The sequence below is a fragment of the Ambystoma mexicanum genome, chromosome 13, assembly GCF_040938575.1.
Source record: "Ambystoma mexicanum isolate Mex_15411 chromosome 13, UKY_AmexF1_1, whole genome shotgun sequence".
Lineage (NCBI taxonomy): Eukaryota > Metazoa > Chordata > Amphibia > Caudata > Ambystomatidae > Ambystoma > Ambystoma mexicanum.
Genome location: NC_090938.1, coordinates 474861269 through 474880429, shown reverse-complemented (window position 1 = coordinate 474880429; position 19161 = coordinate 474861269). Strand labels below are relative to the sequence as shown.

Genomic DNA, 19161 nt, shown 5'->3' with positions numbered 1-19161 from the left:
AAGCTGGGAGGCTTGAGAGGGGCAAACAAAGCTGAAAGCAACTCTGCAAAAGCAACCAAGACAACTCAACTGAGAACTAGCAAGGCTACACGACAAGAGGTAAGTCCCCCTTAGTTCTACAGTACCTTTGGTTAGAAGAAATTGGTTCCCGTTGGCTTCTGTTCTTGTGCAGGTCTGCAGAGCAGATCCTGTTGTTCCTGGGCCTCAGTCGTGGGGACAAGAGGGAAGATGCCTGGGGACTCCTGCACTACGAATCGAAGGTTGGCGGCAGCAATGGGCAAACCTCAGATGAGGAGCACTTCGCTGTTTCAGCTCCTTGCGGCTCTCGCAAATAGCAACACAGCGGTTCTCGGATACCACTATGGACTTTCCTAGCATCTGGGGTCCAGACTCTGTTGAGGTGGCTCAGGCTTTGCCAGTTCTGCTTACTGGTAGTCCCGAGGATCTTCCTGGAGCTCGGGTCCGATTTGAAAGACACTTGCTCGATTATGGTGTTCCTCCATCTGGCACTTCGGTACCTGCAGCAGCAATGGAAGTACAGCCAGCTCGAAGAGAATTTCCAGATGAGCTCGTCTTGGGGTCGATTGGTCCCACCAACCCAAGGGGAGAAGTCGTCCTTTGCAGGTCTTCTCTAGTCGAGGTGAATTCTGAGCTTCTGCACTGTAGCAGGACTTCACCGGGCAAATCAACGGTCCAGGAGTTGCAGCAAGCCTCTTTTCCAAGTTTGTCTTCGGATTCCTTCGTCCAGTGGTCGACTGCCTTCCAAGCAAAAATCCTCACCTTTTATGCAGGTTTCTCCCATTTGTTCGCAGCCTAGCTGTCCATCACACAGCAGGGAGGCTGGCCTCCAAGGACAGCCCTCCAGCCAATCACCCATGGGTGCATTCCTGTAACCAAGGAGACTATGCACAGGGAGTTTCAAGCACCTCCCTCGTTTCCTGCCCTGCTAGACACGCTGGAGCCAGAGGCGGGCTTCACTCGTGAACCCCGTCAAAGACATTCCTAGTGACAAGTATTCAAATAAACTTATACACAAGGTTTCTTGATTAAACAATTATTAATTTAACAGTCAGTTGGAGTAAGCCTTCTTCAGAAGGGGCAATGTGATAGTAACAGACAAATACACACAGTTTTTCTAAATCAGCAAATACCCATTTGGAATGGCACACAGACAGTTCCTACACCCTCAGGTGACTTAAATAGCTAGGACACTGTGGACATTAATATATCACTTGCATTTAGCGCAATACCTAGGGGTATGTCAAAGAAAAAGGTCATTAGAACACAAGAGATGACACAAATATTCTGAAGCAGGTAAGTACTTTTGGCAACCCCAATGCAAAGTAAGAACCCCTTCCTGGAAGGAAGGCCAAACACCAAGTCAGAGGGAAGAGTCATCATTCAGGGAGCCAGGCCAGGCCAAAGGCAATTGACAAAAGTCTAGGTCAGCTGAAGCACTTCTTACAGGTAGGTAAAAGTCTTGCACAATGTTTAAGAAGTCTTTGTAGAAAAGAAGAAATCAATGTAGGGCCACAAGCTGATTAGGCTTGTGAGGTAAAGACGCTGTTAGCAACTCTACAGAAGCAACCAAGACAAGTCTCAACTGAGATCAGGTAAGGCTACTACAACAAGAGGCAAGATCTTAGACTGTACAGTACCTTTGGATGGAAGAAATCGTTCCAGCTCGCTTCTGTTCCCGTGTGGCTATGCAGATCCTGTTGTTCCTGGCCTTCAGTCATGGGGACAAGAGGGAAGACTTCTGGGGACTCCTGCAACACAACAGACGGTCAGCGACAGAAAAGGACCAAGATCTACTCAGTGGCACTTCGCGGTTTCAGCTCCTCGGGTCTCAGCAAATAGCATCACCACGGACTCTTGGCTGTCGAGATGGGCTTCCCTTGCATCTGGGGTCCAGCACTCTTGAGGTGGCTCAGGCTCGGTCAGTCCTGCTTCCTGGGAGTCCGGAGGATCTTACTGGAGCTCTTGGCCAACTTAAAAGCAATGCACACAATCTGGTGTTCCTCTCCCTGGCTCTTCGGTTCTAGCAGCAGCAGTAGTCGAAATACAACCAGCTTCGAGAGGATGTCTAGACGTGCTTACTTTGGAGTTAATTGGTCCCACCAACTCAAGGGGATAAGTCGTCCTTGCAGGGCTTCTCTAGTCAAGGCCAATTTGGAGCTTGAGCACAGCAGCAGGGCTTCACCGGACAAAGCAACCGTCCGGGAGTTGCAGAAACCATCTCCAAGTTTTTCTTGGGATTCATTCGTCCGGTGGTCGGTTCTGCCTTCCAAGCCAAAAAGCCTTGCCTTTTATGCAGGTTTCTCCCATTCATTCCAGCCTAGCTGCCAGTCAAACAGCAGGGGGCTGCCCTTGCCGGACAGCCAGCCGGCCAATCACCTTTGAGTGCATTCCTGTAACCGAGGGGATTAAGCACAGGGAATTTGGGCAGCTCCCTCACTTCCTGCCCCGCCAGACATACTGGAGCTAGAGGCGGGCTTCACTCGTGAATCCCACCAAAGACAAAACGAACAAAGGGACCAAACCTGGTTTGGTGCGCAGAGTAAATCTCAAGAAGGACCTATCCACAAAGAAATGTCAAATAAAAGAAGACCAGAGCCTTTTTGACAACAATGGCACCCTTGGGTGCTTTACCGTAGCTCTGAACGCAGCCCGCAGTAAAAGCACATGCTGGTAGTAAAACGTAAACCACTGCCACAAACCAGTTATCAAAGAAAGGGTAACACAAAAATGTTACATGAGAAACTAGGGGATACTAAGTAACCCCTCCTGCACCCTATTGTAGGATAGTGTGTGCTGGGTCTAGAAAGTTACACAATGTAAGTAAAGTCAATTTCACTTCACTGCTCTTGGAAACAGTAGTTTTACCAAGAGAAGGTATTTAAACCTTTGGGAAATCTAAGACGTCCTTGTGTCACTGCACGGAAGGTGCTGTGTGTCACAATGTAAAGATGATGCCCATGGAGTCCAAATCAAAAGGAAAATACGAGAGTGAGGAAAAAGGTCTCGCGCCCCCGCCGTCCGTCCGTGTGTCTGTCCGTCCGTCTCTCTCACGCCCCGTCCGTCTCTCTCACGCCCCGTCCGTCTCTCTCACGCCCCGTCCGTCTCTCTCACGCCCCGTCCGTCTCTCTCACGCCCCGTCCGTCTCTCTCACGCCCCGTCCGTCTCTCTCACGCCCCGTCCGTCTCTCTCACGCCCCGTCCGTCTCTCTCACGCCGTCCGTCTCTCTCACGCCGTCCGTCTCTCTCACGCCGTCCGTCTCTCTCACGCCGTCTCTCCCTCTCACGCCGTCTCTCTCTCTCTCACGCCGTCTCTCTCTCTCTCTCTCACGCCGTCTCTCTCTCTCTCTCTCTCTCTCACGCCGTCTCTCTCTCTCACGCTGTCTCTCTCTCTAGGTTAGAAATGAAAAGTCCTAAAGTCCAGCAAAAAGAGCTGGGGGTCTCGAAGGTAGAAGGGAATTAGCACATTTCTGAGAATTCTCCCTAACAATGGCAGTAAATGTAAGAGTGACACCTAGATTTGGGACACCTGGATAGAGGGAGAAAGGCCTAACACAGGGGTACATCAGTGGATGCAGTATCATTAGATGCAGTATCCGTAGATGCAGTAACCGTAGATGCAGTAGCAGCACCTAGATTTGGGACACCTGGATAGAGGGAGATGGGCCTAATATGACATGACGCACAATAAATTTAATAACAGTGAATTCAGTGGCAATGAGTATAATAGCTGTTAGGACAGGGTTTCTGAAGTCCAACTAAGGGCTTAGTAAAACCAGAGGCAGTACAAGACTCAACTCTTAGTATGAGGCCGTACAACCTGAGTTCAGGGTAGAGTAGACAGAGCAGCCAGGCTTATATTAGGAGGGAGAGAGGGCTGTAGAATCAGTACAAATGACGTTGCAATACAAATGGTCCAAAGAAACACTGAAAAACTATGTATGTAAAAATAAAGGATTTATTTACATACAGGTAGGCCCAGATAAATCTAGGGGTAAATAAATACCATCACACATTATATGTAATCACAATTATAAAAACACAACACTATAGTTGAAGGTACACAGACCAATATATAACCCTTATTTGGAACACCTAACAATAGACCTAGGGAAGTCAAACACATTCAGTATTGGTCACACCTATTCTTGGGGAGTAAAAACCAATGGTTACTTTCAGTAATACCAGGGCAGTGGACCCTATCAGTTGTACAATGACGCTCGGTAACAAATCACATTATTAGTCAACTGGACAGTATACGTTTTGTGAATAGTGGAACATTTATTCCATGTACAGTAAAAACCGATAACTACTTTTGTGATAAAACAGTTCTACTAGGTGAGTAAAACCTAAGGATGTAATATTCAATTACAGGTGCTTCAGAGATCAGAGAAACAGATTGAGTTAAGGAGTAACTATTGTAACTTATTTTTGGGATGGCAAACCGCTAACTCAAGGTAAGTAAAAACCATATACTTTTAACCTTGCAATGGAATCCAGGTTAGATCTTTCCCAGCTATACAAGTACCTTATGTATGACTTTTGATGGACAGTTGGAACCAAAGAGTCTGAGTCTGTCTAAAACAGCACAGGGAAAGCAAAACTCAGTGCTACACTTTACTGAATGACAGTTATTCCAGGTAGGCAACAAACTAATACAGACTTATTCTGGACAGGCTAAAAGCCAGTCAGGCGAAGCAAGACCCAGTTGGGGGACACTCATACAATTATCCTAACAGGCATAATCTGGTGAAACCAACATTACTTTTGGGAAGAGGCACAGCCTAGTCACAGGTGAGTACTATACCTTCACATCTACTTTCTATTAGAATGGCAAAACGGTTTCTAAGGAAAGAAAGATGTTAACCATACTTTTAAGAATAGTGCATCACACATCCGAGGTAAGTAAGAACGTTTGTAACTTTTCACTCAGAGTTCCAGTTACCAACTAACTCTTACAAGTAAGTAACTGTTAAAACACTTATTCTCTTTTCTAGGCAAAAGGCCAAATCCCTTAAAAGTATTTCTCTTATTCTTGGAGCATGAGTGTTCTCCGGGGCACAAGGGGGGTTACTAGGAAAGCACAATTTCTGCATTCTCTTCCTGCATTTTACAACAAGGGGCGGTCTGGTTGTTCAATCAGGACAGCCAGCCCCCACTAGGATTTGTCGCCATTCAGGCAAGGAGGAAGACAAAGGGCTGTGGAGATTTGGACTCTTTCCTTGCTTCCCGCCTTCACAGACAGACGGGAGCCTGGGCAGCGAGTCCAGGAGACTCCCGCTGAAGACAAAAATCACACAAAGGAATATCCTGCACTGGATGTCAGGAGAAGGAACAAGAAAGGACAAGAAACATTAAAATGGCGAAAAAAAGAAGACAGGCGGTTTTGGAAAAATGAGCACCTTAATTGCCTTTACTACAGTTGTGCACACGGCCTGCGGGAAAAAGGTGCAAATTAATAAATTATTAAAATGCATATGGTTTATAGCTTTAAACCTTACATTTATCAACATCTCATTACATCAGTTCATACAAGAGTATTTAGCATATTAATATGAATTATTCGAGGAGAGGTAGTTGTCCATGACCAGGCATTAACTGCGTCTGGATTGCTTGCCAGAAGTGGATAACCGCAGTCGTCATGGAATTGTTGTTGCCAGATAAGATATGTGCCCAATCCTTCTTCAGGGTCCATGGATTTGTTGGATTTCATGTAGAGCCTACCAACTGCTATGTGTTCGTCTGCTAAGGCTGGGAGTTACATTAATAGATGATGTAGACTTTCAATACTGTCTTCCTTACAATACCTGCATGTTTGATTTCGAAGGGTTTTTTGTGCTCGTATCCCAAGGATTTGCTGTGTTGGAAGTGCATTAAGACGAAGCCTCATGAAGGTGTCTCGAATAAGACAGTCAGGAAACCGGTTCAGATAGCGAGGGATCACATTTAAGGATCCAACTTCAGTGGTATGTTTAACTTGAGTTTGTATCCGTCTTTTTCTTTTATTATGGATATCCAGTCAAATCTTTCAATTTGGATTTTGGCTCTTTCGGGTCTGCAAATTAAGGTTTCAATTGATATGTCATATCTTATCCTTTCTTGATTGAGGAATTCCTTCCATTTATTCAGAGCCGTTGCGATGATATTTCCAGCGAAATTAATAAAAGATATCACTGCCACCATCCATTGAAAGTAAGCTTGTCCTGTAACAGAATTGTTTCAGTTTTAGTGTGAAAGGGGATACATTTTATCTCACCAGCACTCCACATAAGGTGGGGTGGGTGTGCTGGTTTCACCTAACAAAATCTAAAAGGGATCCAAAGATCCTTCCTACCCTTGGGAACTGTAGTTCTCTCAAGGTTAGCCAGCGAAAGTTAAAAGGGGAGCCCCTAGGGCAACCCAGCAAAAACAGGCACTTATTGACAAAATGTTGTTAAAGAGGATAACACCCCCCCCCCCCCAACCACTCAGGGATGGGTACCTGGTGATGCACTCCTTCAAGACCACCTGGACTGAAGGGGACTCAAATATGTTCTGGATATCAGACCACCAAAGATGATGCTGATCTAGCAATGGCATAATCTGTATGTGCGACTAATTCAATCAACCAGCTAAATCAGCCAATCATCAAGGATATTGAGGATATGGAGCAGACCAGCTGAGATGAAGAGCACTGGAGACAGCTTCAAAACCGTGGTGAATACATTTGGGGCTGCATTGAGTCTAAAAGGCACAGCCTGGCATTGCTGGTTCTGTTTGCCAATTGATTATCCGAGGAATTTTGCAGCGGGACTCCCATAGCCGTCATGGAATAGGGTTCAGAGGTTCACCGCACATCTGAAAAGTATTTGGGCTGGCATTATTTTGAACCTCTCATTGGGGAGAGGAAGATCAAAGCTGGAGAGGTCCATAAATGCATGCAGATCTCTCTTTTTCTTCTCGGGTATCGAGAAGATGCTCGAGTAGAATCCTTGACCTGTTTGGAGAGACAGGGGGGGTGGGGGGCAGGGGGGTCAGGGCGAGTGAATATCTCTATATTCTGCATAACACGAATATTGTTTATCTCATGCAAGAGGGGAGGTGAGACTAGTTGATTCAGAGGAGGTGAGGGTGTGAATGAGACCGAAACCTCTGGATACTACTGATAAGACCTAGAGGTCCTCTGAAATCGACTGCCAGGTCAGATGGAGGCAGTCTGTAGCAGACTGGAGTTGGGTGGACCAGCAGTTCAGTGTCATTGCTTTTGGTCATCCTTAGTGGAGGGTGAGGTATGGCTTTTGAAGTTTAGTTTTTTGAGGAGGTTCTTGCTTTCTTCCTAAGCGCACTGTGGGATAGATTAGGGTTTCTTGTTTTTCTTCCTTGGTAGCCACGAAACCCCCGGAAAGACTGGTCTAGTATCTCTAGAAAAGGTGGACCGGCGAAAAGGCCTCTATCCTGATTTTGCAAGCCCTGGGCCGTTTGGGTGGAGGTCTTGCATTTATCAAGCTCATCTGTGGAACAGGTCCGGACAGGACAGTCAACAAAGATCTACAATAACATCTTGGACCGCCAGTGTGAACTTTGTGGAGTGCATCCATGTCACCCTGTGCAGGTCTGATCTTAGCATCCTCCAAGGCTGGCTGTATCAATGTGATGCACCAATGCCTTGAAGGGGCTTTGTGCAATGATCTTGGCTTCGGCCAGCCCCAACTTAAATGCCTGTTGCTTGTCTGTAGGCAAGAATGTTTGCAAATCGCCCAATTCGCTCCAAAGTCATTGATTTCCAGCTGCTAGGGGTATATCTATACTGGCAGGCCTAAAATGCAGTGCAGGATTGGCATACACTTTGCAGCCATCTTCTTTATGGACTATGGGAAGAGGCGGTCCCTGAGCCAGAGGGTTTAGTGAATAATGATGCAGAAGACACCACTGCTGAGCGAGGCCGAGGATGAGAGCATAAGGCGGGTTTCTCTGATGGCAGGGATAGGTAGATATCTGGAGCCCAGTTTCCTTTTGGTGGGTTGTAAGGAGTGAGATTTTACCCATAAACTTGTGGCTTCCGCCAAAATGTCTTTTTGAATTGCAAGGCCTGATCTGTTGGAGGTGCGCAGGGCCAATACCTCGGAAAGGACTGTTAAGGAGATCAGTTTTATGTTTAATCCCCCCTCCTAGCGAGACTCCCAGCACTTTGTTGGAATTTTTGACCTTTTTCTTGTTCTCCTGAATGAGGGGAGCCTTTTTCCCCTCATTCATTCTAACGTGCTCTAACCATGGTGTTAGGCAAAGTTTGAATGCAGTACCCTCTGGGAACACTACAAACAACTTTGACTACAGGTATAGGCAAACCCAAACTTTTGTAGAAGCTTGTACTACACAGTTCAGGTAGCCTGTTGAGCAGCCAGGCTTATCTCAAGAGGGGAAATGTGAGCTGTAGTGGGGTTACACAAATTATCACAGATACATGTATTCAAATAAACTCTTACATTCAAGGTTTCTTGCATAAACAATTATTAATTTATCAGTCAGATATAAAGCCTTCTTCAGAAGGGAGCAATGGAATAGTAACTCACAAATATTGTTCAATACTGTACACTGAGTTTCTAAATATGACTAGACCCTTTTGGGATGGCCCACAGACACAACTTACACCCACAGGTAACTTCAATAACAAGGGTGCTCGGGACATTAATATCTTACTGTTGGCATTCAGAACACGCTTAAAAGTTGGCAAAAGGTAAAGGTTATTAGAACAAAAGAGATCACACATTTCTTAAGCAGGGCAAAACTATTTTAGATCCTCTTAGAAGAGTTATACAATTCAATAGGCTAAGCCAAAGTCTGGTAATTAAATGGAAAAGTCTTAAATTCTTAGGAGTCTTCGATGAAAAGAATAATCAAATGTAGGGCCACAAGCCGATTAGACATGCGAGTTCTGAAAGTTACAAGCGCTTCTAAAGTAAGAGTTAAGTTCTCTTAGACTTGGTTTACAGTACCTTGGTAAAGAAAAGATGCAGCTGAGGACTTCTGTTCTGTGCAGCTCTGCAGATCTCACTGTTCCTGGGCCTCAGTCATGGGGACAAGAGGGAGGACTTTGGGGGCCTCCTGCAATGCACTGGGACTGTCAAAACCCACAACTGGCAAACTTCACTTTCAGTGGCTGTTTTGCGTTTCATCTACCACAAATGGCAACAACGCGGTTCCTGGCTGTCAAGGTGGACTGTCCTTGCTTCTGGGGTCCCGCACTCTGCTGAGGGGCTCAGGCTTGGTCAGTCCTGCTTCGTGGGAGTCTGGAGGATCTTCCAAAAGCTTTAGGCCAGCTCAAAAGTAACGCACACAATCTGGTGTCCCTCTCCTTGGCTATACTGTTTCCCGCAGCAACTCGGAGGAAATTCAACCAGCTCCGAAATGGGTGTCCAGTCGGCTTACTTTGGAGTTGATTGGTCCTACCAACTCAAAGGGAGAAGTCATCCTTGCAGGGGCTTCTCTGTCGATGCAAACTTGGCCATTCAGACGTGCAGCAAGGCTTCACCGGGCAAACCAACGGTCCAGGAGTTGGAGCAGCCGTCCTCTTCAAGCTCTTTGGTCCAGTGGTCGACTCTGCCTTCCAAGCCAAGAGTCTCGCCTTTTATTCAGTTCTCCCCCATTCATTCTAGCCTAGCTGCCACTCACCCAGCAGGGTGGCTGTTCTTGCCGGACAGTCAGGCAGCCAATCACGCCAGAGTGCATTTGGGTCTCCTATGAGACTCAGCACAGGGAGTTTCGGGCACCTCCCTCACTTCTTGCCCACCCCAGACTCTCGGGGGCCAGAGGCGGTCTTCAGACCTGAAGCCAACCAAGGGCGAATGAACAAAGAGACCAAACCTGGTTTGGCGCGCAGAGCAGAACTCCAAAAGGCACCTTTTCACAAAGAAATGGCAAAAAAGAAGACCGGTACCTGTTTTTATAGAGGGGGGTCAATCACCATCTTGTAAAACATGGCTCCCGTGATTTAATGCTACCGGTGTTCGTGGTGGGAAAAATCATGGTAGTTTGTTGTAAAACCACTGCCACCCACCATTCTGAGAGTAAAGGATAGCATTTGACTGCTACATGATTATATAGACACAGGGGATACTAAGTTACCCCTCCAGCACTCTATTTTAAGATAGGGTGTGCTCGGTCTAGGAATTAAAAAGACTAGTAAAGTCAATTTCACTTGACTTACTCTGGGAAACAGTAGTTTATCCCAGAGAAGGTATGTAAACATTGGGAAAGCCTGAAAATGTTTCCCGATGCCACGAGTCGAGTGTAAAACATATCAAAATACCTGAGAGAGTGGGAAAAAGGCAGGTTAAGGCAAGTCCTCAAAATCCAGCAAAGTTGCTGGGGGTCTCAAAGGTGAAGGGAATTACCACATTTATGAGCATTCTCCCTAACACTCGTCCCCCCCAGACTAAGGGACAGGAGGATCTAATCCACCCCTGGATGAATCTCCTTAGTCCAGCATTTTGGGGATTACACCCTGACCTGTGTTCAATGGTAAAATCAAACCCCCTGTCGGCTGATTGACCATCTTAATTTAGGATTCCCCCCTCCCCCTTCATCTGCATTAACCATCTCAAGGGTTGGTGGTCTGTCTGAATGACAAAAGTACATCCATAGAAGAATGGTCTAAAACTTCTTCAGAGACCACACAATGGCAAAACACTCACGTTGTATGGATGCCCACCTTGTCTCAGGTTCCTTATGCTTCCTACTGATGAAGCAGATGGGGTGTTCCCTACCTTTCTCATCCAGCTGACTCAGAACTGCACCTATACCTGTATTGGAAGCATCTGTCTGCACAATGAAGGTTTGGCTATAGTCAGGAGTTCTCAAGACTGGAGCTTGACAAAGGGCTTTAAGTCCTTCAAATGCCTTAGTGCACTCCTCATTCAACCTGACCTTTGGGAATTTTGGTGAGTAAATCACATTTAAGGGAGAAGCTACGGTCCCATAGTTCTCTAGGACGTTCCTATAAAAAGGCTCTCACTTGGGTTTGAGTAGTAGGGGTGGCCCATTCGTGTACAGCTTGTACCTTGCTAGGCAATGGCTGTATTTCACCTCCTCCTACCTGATGTCCAAGGTAGACCATTTTGCTCTGACCAACTTGACATGTACTTGCCTTTATGGTCAGATCGGCCTGCTCAAGAGCCTGCAATACATATCCCAGGTGGTCAACATGTTTTTTCCAAGTAGGGCTGAACACTGCAATGTCATCAAAGTATGCCATGCAGAAGTCCTCCATCCCATTCAGAATCTGATTCACCATCCTTTGGAATGTAGCAGGTGCATTTTTTTTATCCAAAAGGCATTACCTGAAACCGGTAGAGGCCTGCTGGCGTCGAAAATGCAGTTTTCTCCTTCGCATGGTCTGTCGGAGCTATTTGCCAATAGCCTGAATTTAGGTCAAATGTACTGAGGTACTTGGCTGAACCAAGCTTGTCCACCAGTTCATCCGTCCTAGGTAAAAGATGGGCATCAGTCTTGGGTACTGCATTTAGGGCTCTATAGTCCACACAGAATCCCAACTCCTTGGATCCTGCCTTTGGTACACATACAACTGGACTAGACCATGGACTTGTAGATTGCTCTATTACCCCGAGATCAAGCATCTTGTTGACCTCTTCCTTTATGTGGGTTCTTACATGATCTGACATCCTGCAACCTCTGCTTTTAACAGGTAAACAGTCACCAGTGAGATTATTATGCTGGCCCCAAGGGGTCAAGCCTGGTGATAGTGAAAACAGGGAGGCAAACTGATTTAACAGATAACTCCTATCTTCCCATCTAAAGGTTGTCCCCTGATGAGGTCAGAGGTTCACTCTGCTCCTCCTCCTGAGCAGAGGCTAGAAGCAAAGCTGGCACTTCTGGTCTAGAGGCATAGGCTTTTAGACGGTTGGTGTGAAAGACCTTGGGGACCTCCTTAGGATTGCCTAAGTCCACCAAATAATTTACCTCTGCAGGTTTTCCCACAACCTTGAAGAGTCCAATCCATGTGTCCTGCAAGGCCCTCTGACTTGTAGGTACCATAACTAGAACTAGCTGGTCTTGAGTAAACTCAACCATGTTGGCCTTCTGGTCATGCCAATGCTTCACCAGAGCCTGACCTGCTTTCAAGTTATCAGAAGCTTCTGTCATTATGTGTGGCATTCTCCTTCGGAGACCCAACACAATCAGTGACTCAAGGGCTTGGGGGAAGGAGCACTCTCCAACCCCTCCTTAATTAGGGCCAACGGACCTCTAACTGGATGACCATAGATGAGATCAAATGGACTAAATCCAACTCCCTCCCGAGGGACTTCTCTTTAAGCAAAGAGAAGGCATGGCAGTAGACGGTCCTACTTTCTTCTAAGGGGTTCTTCTAAAGCACCAGCATCTATCATGTTCTTCATAGTTCGGTTAAACCTCTCTACCCAACCCATCCGTCTGGGGATGGTAGGCAGTTGAGAACTTGTAAGTCACTCCACCGTTTTTTCACATGGCCTGCATGTAGTGGGACATACGCTGTCCAGACAAGTGGTCGACTGTAAATTGGTCGAAAGACAAATGGTCGACGTAATTTGGTCGAAAACCAAATGGTCGAATTTTTTTTCATTAATATATGTATTTTTTAGGTTTTCGTTTAGGGAAAAAAAGGGTTTTTTTTAGAAAATAAAGGGGGTTTGGGGGGACCCCCCCCCACCAAAAAAGGGTGAAAATACAAAGGGACCCTCCCCCACCAAAAAAAAAAAAAAAAAAAAAGGTGAAAATACAAAAAAAAAAAATCATTCGACCATTTGGCTTTCGACCAAATTGGTTCGACCAAATGTCTGGTAACTGGGACATACAATTTGATCCCCTGTCAGAGACGACTTCCTTAGGAAAACCTACCCTGGTAGGGCCTTAGCAACTGCCTGAGCAGTAACAGTCCTCATAGGTATAGCTTCAGGATAGAGTCTGCTCCACAGGGGACACCTTCTGCCAGTAAAGACTGCAGCTCAGGATGGTCTTTAGGATCCAGATCTCCAACAGGGGGAAGGTCTTCTACCAGCTCTGAATCTTCAGCAGCTGATTCAACCTCTCCTGGTTGTTTCTCACACTCAGCCGGTGGAGTAGTCACAGGTGTGACTTTGGACAGTCCTCTTGGGGATGTCCTAGTTGGATGCAGAGGAGTGCTATCTTTCTTTTTCCTGAGACCTTGGTTTCCCTTTTTGTCTCCTTTTTCCTGGAAATAGAAGTTGGCATTTCCTTTCGACTGGGTCTTATGGGTTCTCCTGTAACAACCTGGAGAGTCATTTAGGGTGATCTCTCTGGCCTTCCTTGTCTGCTCCGGTTTCCTTTTACTGGGAGGCCTGGGGGTGCTTGATACAACTCCAAGAGTTGTAAGTCATTCCCCAGCAGGACTCTCCCAGGCACCTCACTTTGTACTACCTATTCCTATAGTCATATTATTGCACTGGACAAGAGCTGGTAGTCTTGGAAGCATTTGGACAGGCCCTCCAGCAAGCTAAGTGAGGCCTTTGGGTACCTTAGCAACATTCTCAGGTTTGAAAAAGGTTTCATCCACCACTGTAATGCTGGCCCCAGTGTCTCTAATAGCAGGGGTCTCCTGACCCTTTACAAGTACACTGTCCTTATAATATTCTTTTGTGTTATCTGGTATAGAATTATAGATGTCAAAATTCTGCTTTTCCCACAGGCCCAGGGACACCAAAGAAACACTGGCAGAGACTCCAATGCGATCTTCAACCAATAGTTGAAAGTTTCCACTTGCCTTATGTACTTCTTCCTCTGGGTAGAAGGCTAAGGAGGCAGTGTGGCCCCTGAAGGTTTACCCTTGCATTTGGGATTCCCTTTCACATGGTCAGTTGACAAACGAGCAAAACATTTTCCAAATATTTTGACAAATGGCGGCTTCTGCTGACCTCACTCTGGTTTAGTGCCAGAGGTATCCCTAGACTGATTCGGTTTCCCTTGTGGCTTACCCTTTTTCTGTTTGGGACCTTCTTTTGGCTTGGAGGTATTAGAATTCTCTTTACCATCTTTCCTTTGCTGCTTCCCTTCATCCTTTTTCTGAGTTGCCCCAGAATCCTTGTGGGTAGCCCTGTTGGCAACCCACAAGTCAGCAGCGTTTGCTAGTTTCTTGGGATCAATCTCTTTAGAGTCAGGCAAGTACTGTCTCAGCTCAGGAGAGCAGGCATAAAAAATAGATTCCAGCATAAACAGATTTCTCATTCCTTCAAAAGTGTTAACTCTGTAACCCTTTACACAACCATCCAACTTCTTCAAACATGCACACACCCAGGTAGCCCAAGGGGTACCATCAGTCTTTTTGAGGGTCCTATACCTCTTAAGGTACTGGGAAGGAGTTTTCCCAAATCTAGCTATAAAGCTAGCTTAACTTTTTCATACTCCAATCGTTCAATTCCCCCACCTCCATTACAGCAGCAGTTGCAACCTGGGGAGACTAGACAAAAGCCAAGGAATCAACTGATTACCTGTGAAACCCTGAATCCCATAGTTCTATTCAAAAGCACACAACCAATCCAGAATCAAGCTTCAGGACTGGAAGACCTAGACGACTGGGATAGAAACATTTTCAGGAGACAATTTCTTCATTTCAAGAGTATGTTGCATTTCCATTTCCCTTGGTTTGAGTTCTTGATGTTTGCTTTCAGTTTGCATTTGTAGCCTTTTGAAGGCTCATCTTTTCAAGAGAGACGCATTCTGGACTCAGTATTGGACCTGGTAGGATAGGGTCCCTGTGGCTAAAGGTTGAGGCTTAAGAGCTTGTTGAGATGCAGAGGGGCTAACATCCTGAGACTCCTCTAACGCTTCAACAATATTAGAGTTACACTCTGAATCATTATCAACATTTTCCACATTTTCTGAAATAGCAGGTGTGACAGGCCGACTATTCAGCTTTTGATGATTCAACAAGCTTTCAATCAATTAATTTTTCTTTCCTTTAACAGGGAGATTCCTGACCTTACACATTTCTTTCAGTTCTACTGTTGGAATGATCAGGGCTTCCAGAACTTATCCATATCTGGCATGTTAGAAATTGCTTTTCTAGTGGTGCTTAGCCTTGCGAAGGTTACTACTTGAACAAAAGTAAAGCAGAACTCTCAATGTAACAACTCTACAATTTATTCTCACCGCCTGCCACCAGTGTTAGGCAAAGTTTGTACACAGTACCCTTTGGGACCACTATACACAACTAGGACTACTTGTGTAAGCAAACCAACCTTTGGTACAAGTCTGTACTGCACATTTTTGGTAGTGTTGCTGGGCAGCCAGGCTTATCTCAAGAGGGGAATGTGAGCTGTAATGATGTTACACATAAGTCTACAATCACAAGTATTTAAATAGACTTATGCGCAAGGTTTCTTGGTAAAACACTTATTAATTTATTTCACAGTGAGTTATAAAACATTCACTAGAAGGAGGCAATCTATATCACACAAACATATACTTCAGTACTTCACACTATCCGTTTCTGAGGTATTTAAACTACTTTGAAGGAGGAGCAAAATGGCATTCAGAGTATTTGAAGTAGGAGCAAAAAGTCATAGGTTAATAAAAAGAAAAATAGTTACTCTTAGACAGTGCAAATAGTTTGAATTCACCAGGGGAGTCAATTCAATGCAATAGGTTAGGCCAAGGTCAATGGGCTAAAGTTTTGTATAGGATAGGCAGTTTGGTATCCGGTCATTGCATTGACAACCAAAGCATCGACAGCCACACCATCTAAAAAACAAATGCATCTAAAAAAACACCCAATGCATTTATTTTAGATGGTTAAGGGTATAGTTTAGTAAAAATGGGTTTTAAAAGTAAAAAAAAAAAAAAAAAGAAAAAAAAAAAAAGGAGGGGGTGGGAGGCACTTCATTAAAAAAAAAATGCATTAGATGCTTTTTTTTTAAGATGGTATGGCATTAGATGCTTTGGCTGTCGATCGAATGACTATAAACCAGGCAGTTCTGGTAGTTAAACGGAAAAGTCTTTGCCACGGTTCTCAGGAGTAGTTAGTAAAAGAAAGATTCATATGTTGGGTCACAAGCGGACTAGGCCTGCAAGTTGCCAAACTTTCAAGCACTGTTGCATTGAGAGTTCTCTGTCAGGTTGTCACAGTACCTTAGAATGAAGAAAAAGATGCAGCTGAAGACGCCTGTTCCTGGCAGATCTCGCTGTTCCTGAGCCTCAGTGGTGGGGACAAGAGGGAGGACATCAGGGGACTTCTGCACTGGGACGGTCAAAAAGCTGGCAAAAGCAAATCTTCAATTCCGGTAGCTGTAGACTAAGCACACAAACTGGTGTCCCTCTCCCTGGCTATTCGGTTTCCTGCAGCACTCTGAAGAAAATACAACCAGCTCCGAGAATGGTATCCAGGCGGCTTACGGGTTGAGTTGATTGGTCCCACTAACTCAAAGGGAGAATTCGTCATTTTGCAAAAAACACCGTCTTTTATGCAGCTTTCTCCCATTCATTCCAGCCTAGTTGTCAGTCACCCAGCAGGGTGGCTGTCAGCCGGCCAATCACCCAAGAGTGCATTCCTGTCTCCTAGGAGACTAAGCACAGGGAGTTTCGGGCACCTCCTTTGGTTCCTTCCCCCGCCAGACACCCTGGAGCCAAAGGCGGGTTTCACTCCCAAGACAAAACGAACAAAGGGACCAAACCTGGTTTGGAGCGCACAGTACATCTCAAGAAGGACCTTTCCACAAAGAAATGGTGAAAAAAAGGAGACTAGGGCTATTGTGACAAAAATGGCACCTATGGGTGCTTTATCGTGGCTGCGAACGCAGCCCAGGGTAAAATCCAATAATGGTAGTAACAAGTAAACCACTGCCATCAGCCATTCAGTGAGGGGTAACACAAAAAATGTTACATGAGAAGCTAGACAAAGGGGATACCAAGTAAACCCTCCAGCACCCTAATGTAAGATAGATAGTGCTGGGTCTATAAAGTTACAAAGGTAAGTAAAGTCAATTTCACTTTACTGCTGTGAGAAACAGTAGTTTATCCCAGAGAAGATATTTAAACCTTTGGGAAATCTGAAAGACTTCCCTGTGTCGCGGCACTGAAGGTGCTGTGTGACAGTGTAAAAGACGATGCCTATGGAGTTTGTCAGACTTCACAACCAAAAGAAACAGTGCACAAAATCACATTAAAATACACGAGAGAGTAGGGAAAAAAGGATCTTACTCTCTCCAGATTAAAAAAAATCCAGCAAAGTTGCTGGGGTCTCTAAGGTAGAGGAAATTGGCACATTTCTGAGAATTCTCCCCAACAGCCGTCGTCATCCTCTTGCACGTCCGTGTGCCAGGACTCCAGGTCCTTGTCATCGGTGGACGAAGCTTCCACGGCCTGGGGTTGGCCCGGGGCCTCCGTGCCCCCCAACCACTTTTCCATCCCGAGGGGTCAGAGACAGGCTTAGAGAAGGCATCTTCTCTGGTGTGCCATCGGTTTCTCGCCTCGGAGGCAGGGCCACCTTCTGTGTTGTGGGGGGCTACTTGTGACTTTGTTAGAGTAGCCACCACCAGCTCCATCGTCGACGAAGACCTCTCCTGAGCCGTCCGGCCTTCTTGGCCAGGTCAGCCAACTTCTCCTCTGTCCCTCGCTTCTCTGCCTCTCCTGGAGCTTAGCTGGGTTGGGCGATTTCCTCTCAGAGGAGAAGCTCGATCAGTGGCTGACAATTGAGGTGGATGGGGTCGAACGCACCCTGCCCATCGTGGGACCCGCTGGTGTGGCGACCCCAGAGGAACTGGACGTGGTGCTTGGCTTTTTCTTGGGCCCCTGCGGGTGAGGCGCCCTCAAATGACTTTGAAGCCTGCTCCTTGGACAGGCTGGTCCTGGGTGAGGCATGACCCCGCTCTGAGCATGGGGTAAAGGCCTTGGCGTTCAGCCACGCTGCCAGTCTATCGGTCCTTCATAGTATTCTTGAAGAAGCCGAGGCAGATCTCACATTCTCCTTCCTTGTGGTCTGTATGAATACAGAGGCATTGGAGAGGCTTGTCCTCCACAAACACGTTCCGTAGCCCGCACTTGGTGCAGGGCCTGAAGAGTGATCTTCCTTCCTTCTCATCCGTCATGGCTGGAGGTGCGGAGTAGGCCTCATGGCCTTCTGGAAACTTCCAAGAAACGTTGACCATCCTTGCCCTTGGGGGCGCTGAAATTCACAGACAAAGGCAACCCCGCTGTTGGCAGATGGAGAGAAAGGCACACAGGCTCTTTTTTGACACAAATAGAAACTTTTTTTCTGTTAAAAACAATAAAAACTGTAGGAGTAGCACATGGAACAAAACTCAAGGACTCCCAAAACTTGACAATGCAGTAAAAATCTGAAGATTGCTGCCCGACAAGGGGCTTAAAGAGAGGACTGACATTGGCTGTGGGCAGTATGACCCAGAGTACAGCGACTGGTTTAGAGGAGAAATACAGTTTGTAAGTGAAAGTGAAACAGTTTTATTTTTCCGAGGATTCCCAGCCTGACGGGGAATATTCATGAGCATGTGAATCCATGCCAGACCCCATGCTGGAGAACGTGAATATAAAACAGATTCACAAATTGAAAAAATAATTGATAAACTGAAGCACTGCATCCAAAAGGAGTGTGGGGCAACTTTCATAATTGAAGAGCTGTAAATTTTAACTAATCTTCCTTATGGATCCCAGTGAATGGACCTGGTACTAGTGAATTAGCAGCAGATCTGTGGCATACAATACAAGGTCTAGGACCTTACCTGCTCCCTCGTCTCTGAGGGGGCATGCTGGATGTTGACACCCACCTCGCCCGTTCTATTTCTTCACACTTCAAATGGAGGGTCGCAAATGCTGCATCCGACAGATCCTCAATCTGAAAGAAATCAGAAGATCCAACAGTTAAAGCCTAATTCACACTGTTTGTAATTACAGACTTGTTTCAATCAACTAAACCTCTACTAAATCTTCCTAGGAATCCCTCAATGCTTGTCAAACTACCACTACATGCTAATATAACACCACAGCAGCATTATCAAATCAAAACTGCCACTCAACACATTCCCCATGGGATAAATCTAACCAAACTTTGTCAAAAACAACTTAGTCCACAGAGTTTGAAGGAATTTATGAAAAGAAAAAATGGCCCACTTTGGGAAGCATGGCCCACATTTGCGAGACAGAT

General features: G+C 45.9%; 1 protein-coding gene across 4 annotated transcripts in view; it reads right to left on the bottom strand.

Annotated features, from left to right (window-relative positions):
- Positions 1–19161, bottom strand: part of KANSL1 (KAT8 regulatory NSL complex subunit 1) — a 1100309-nt gene that overhangs the window by 36683 nt on the left and 1044465 nt on the right. For 3 of the 4 annotated variants that reach the window (XM_069634095.1, XM_069634094.1, XM_069634097.1), the window contains one exon: positions 18740–18852. In XM_069634095.1, the coding sequence (XP_069490196.1) occupies positions 18740–18852 (113 nt within the window). The remainder of the gene's footprint in view (positions 1–18739; positions 18853–19161) is intronic. The other variant, XM_069634096.1, reaches the window with a different exon arrangement.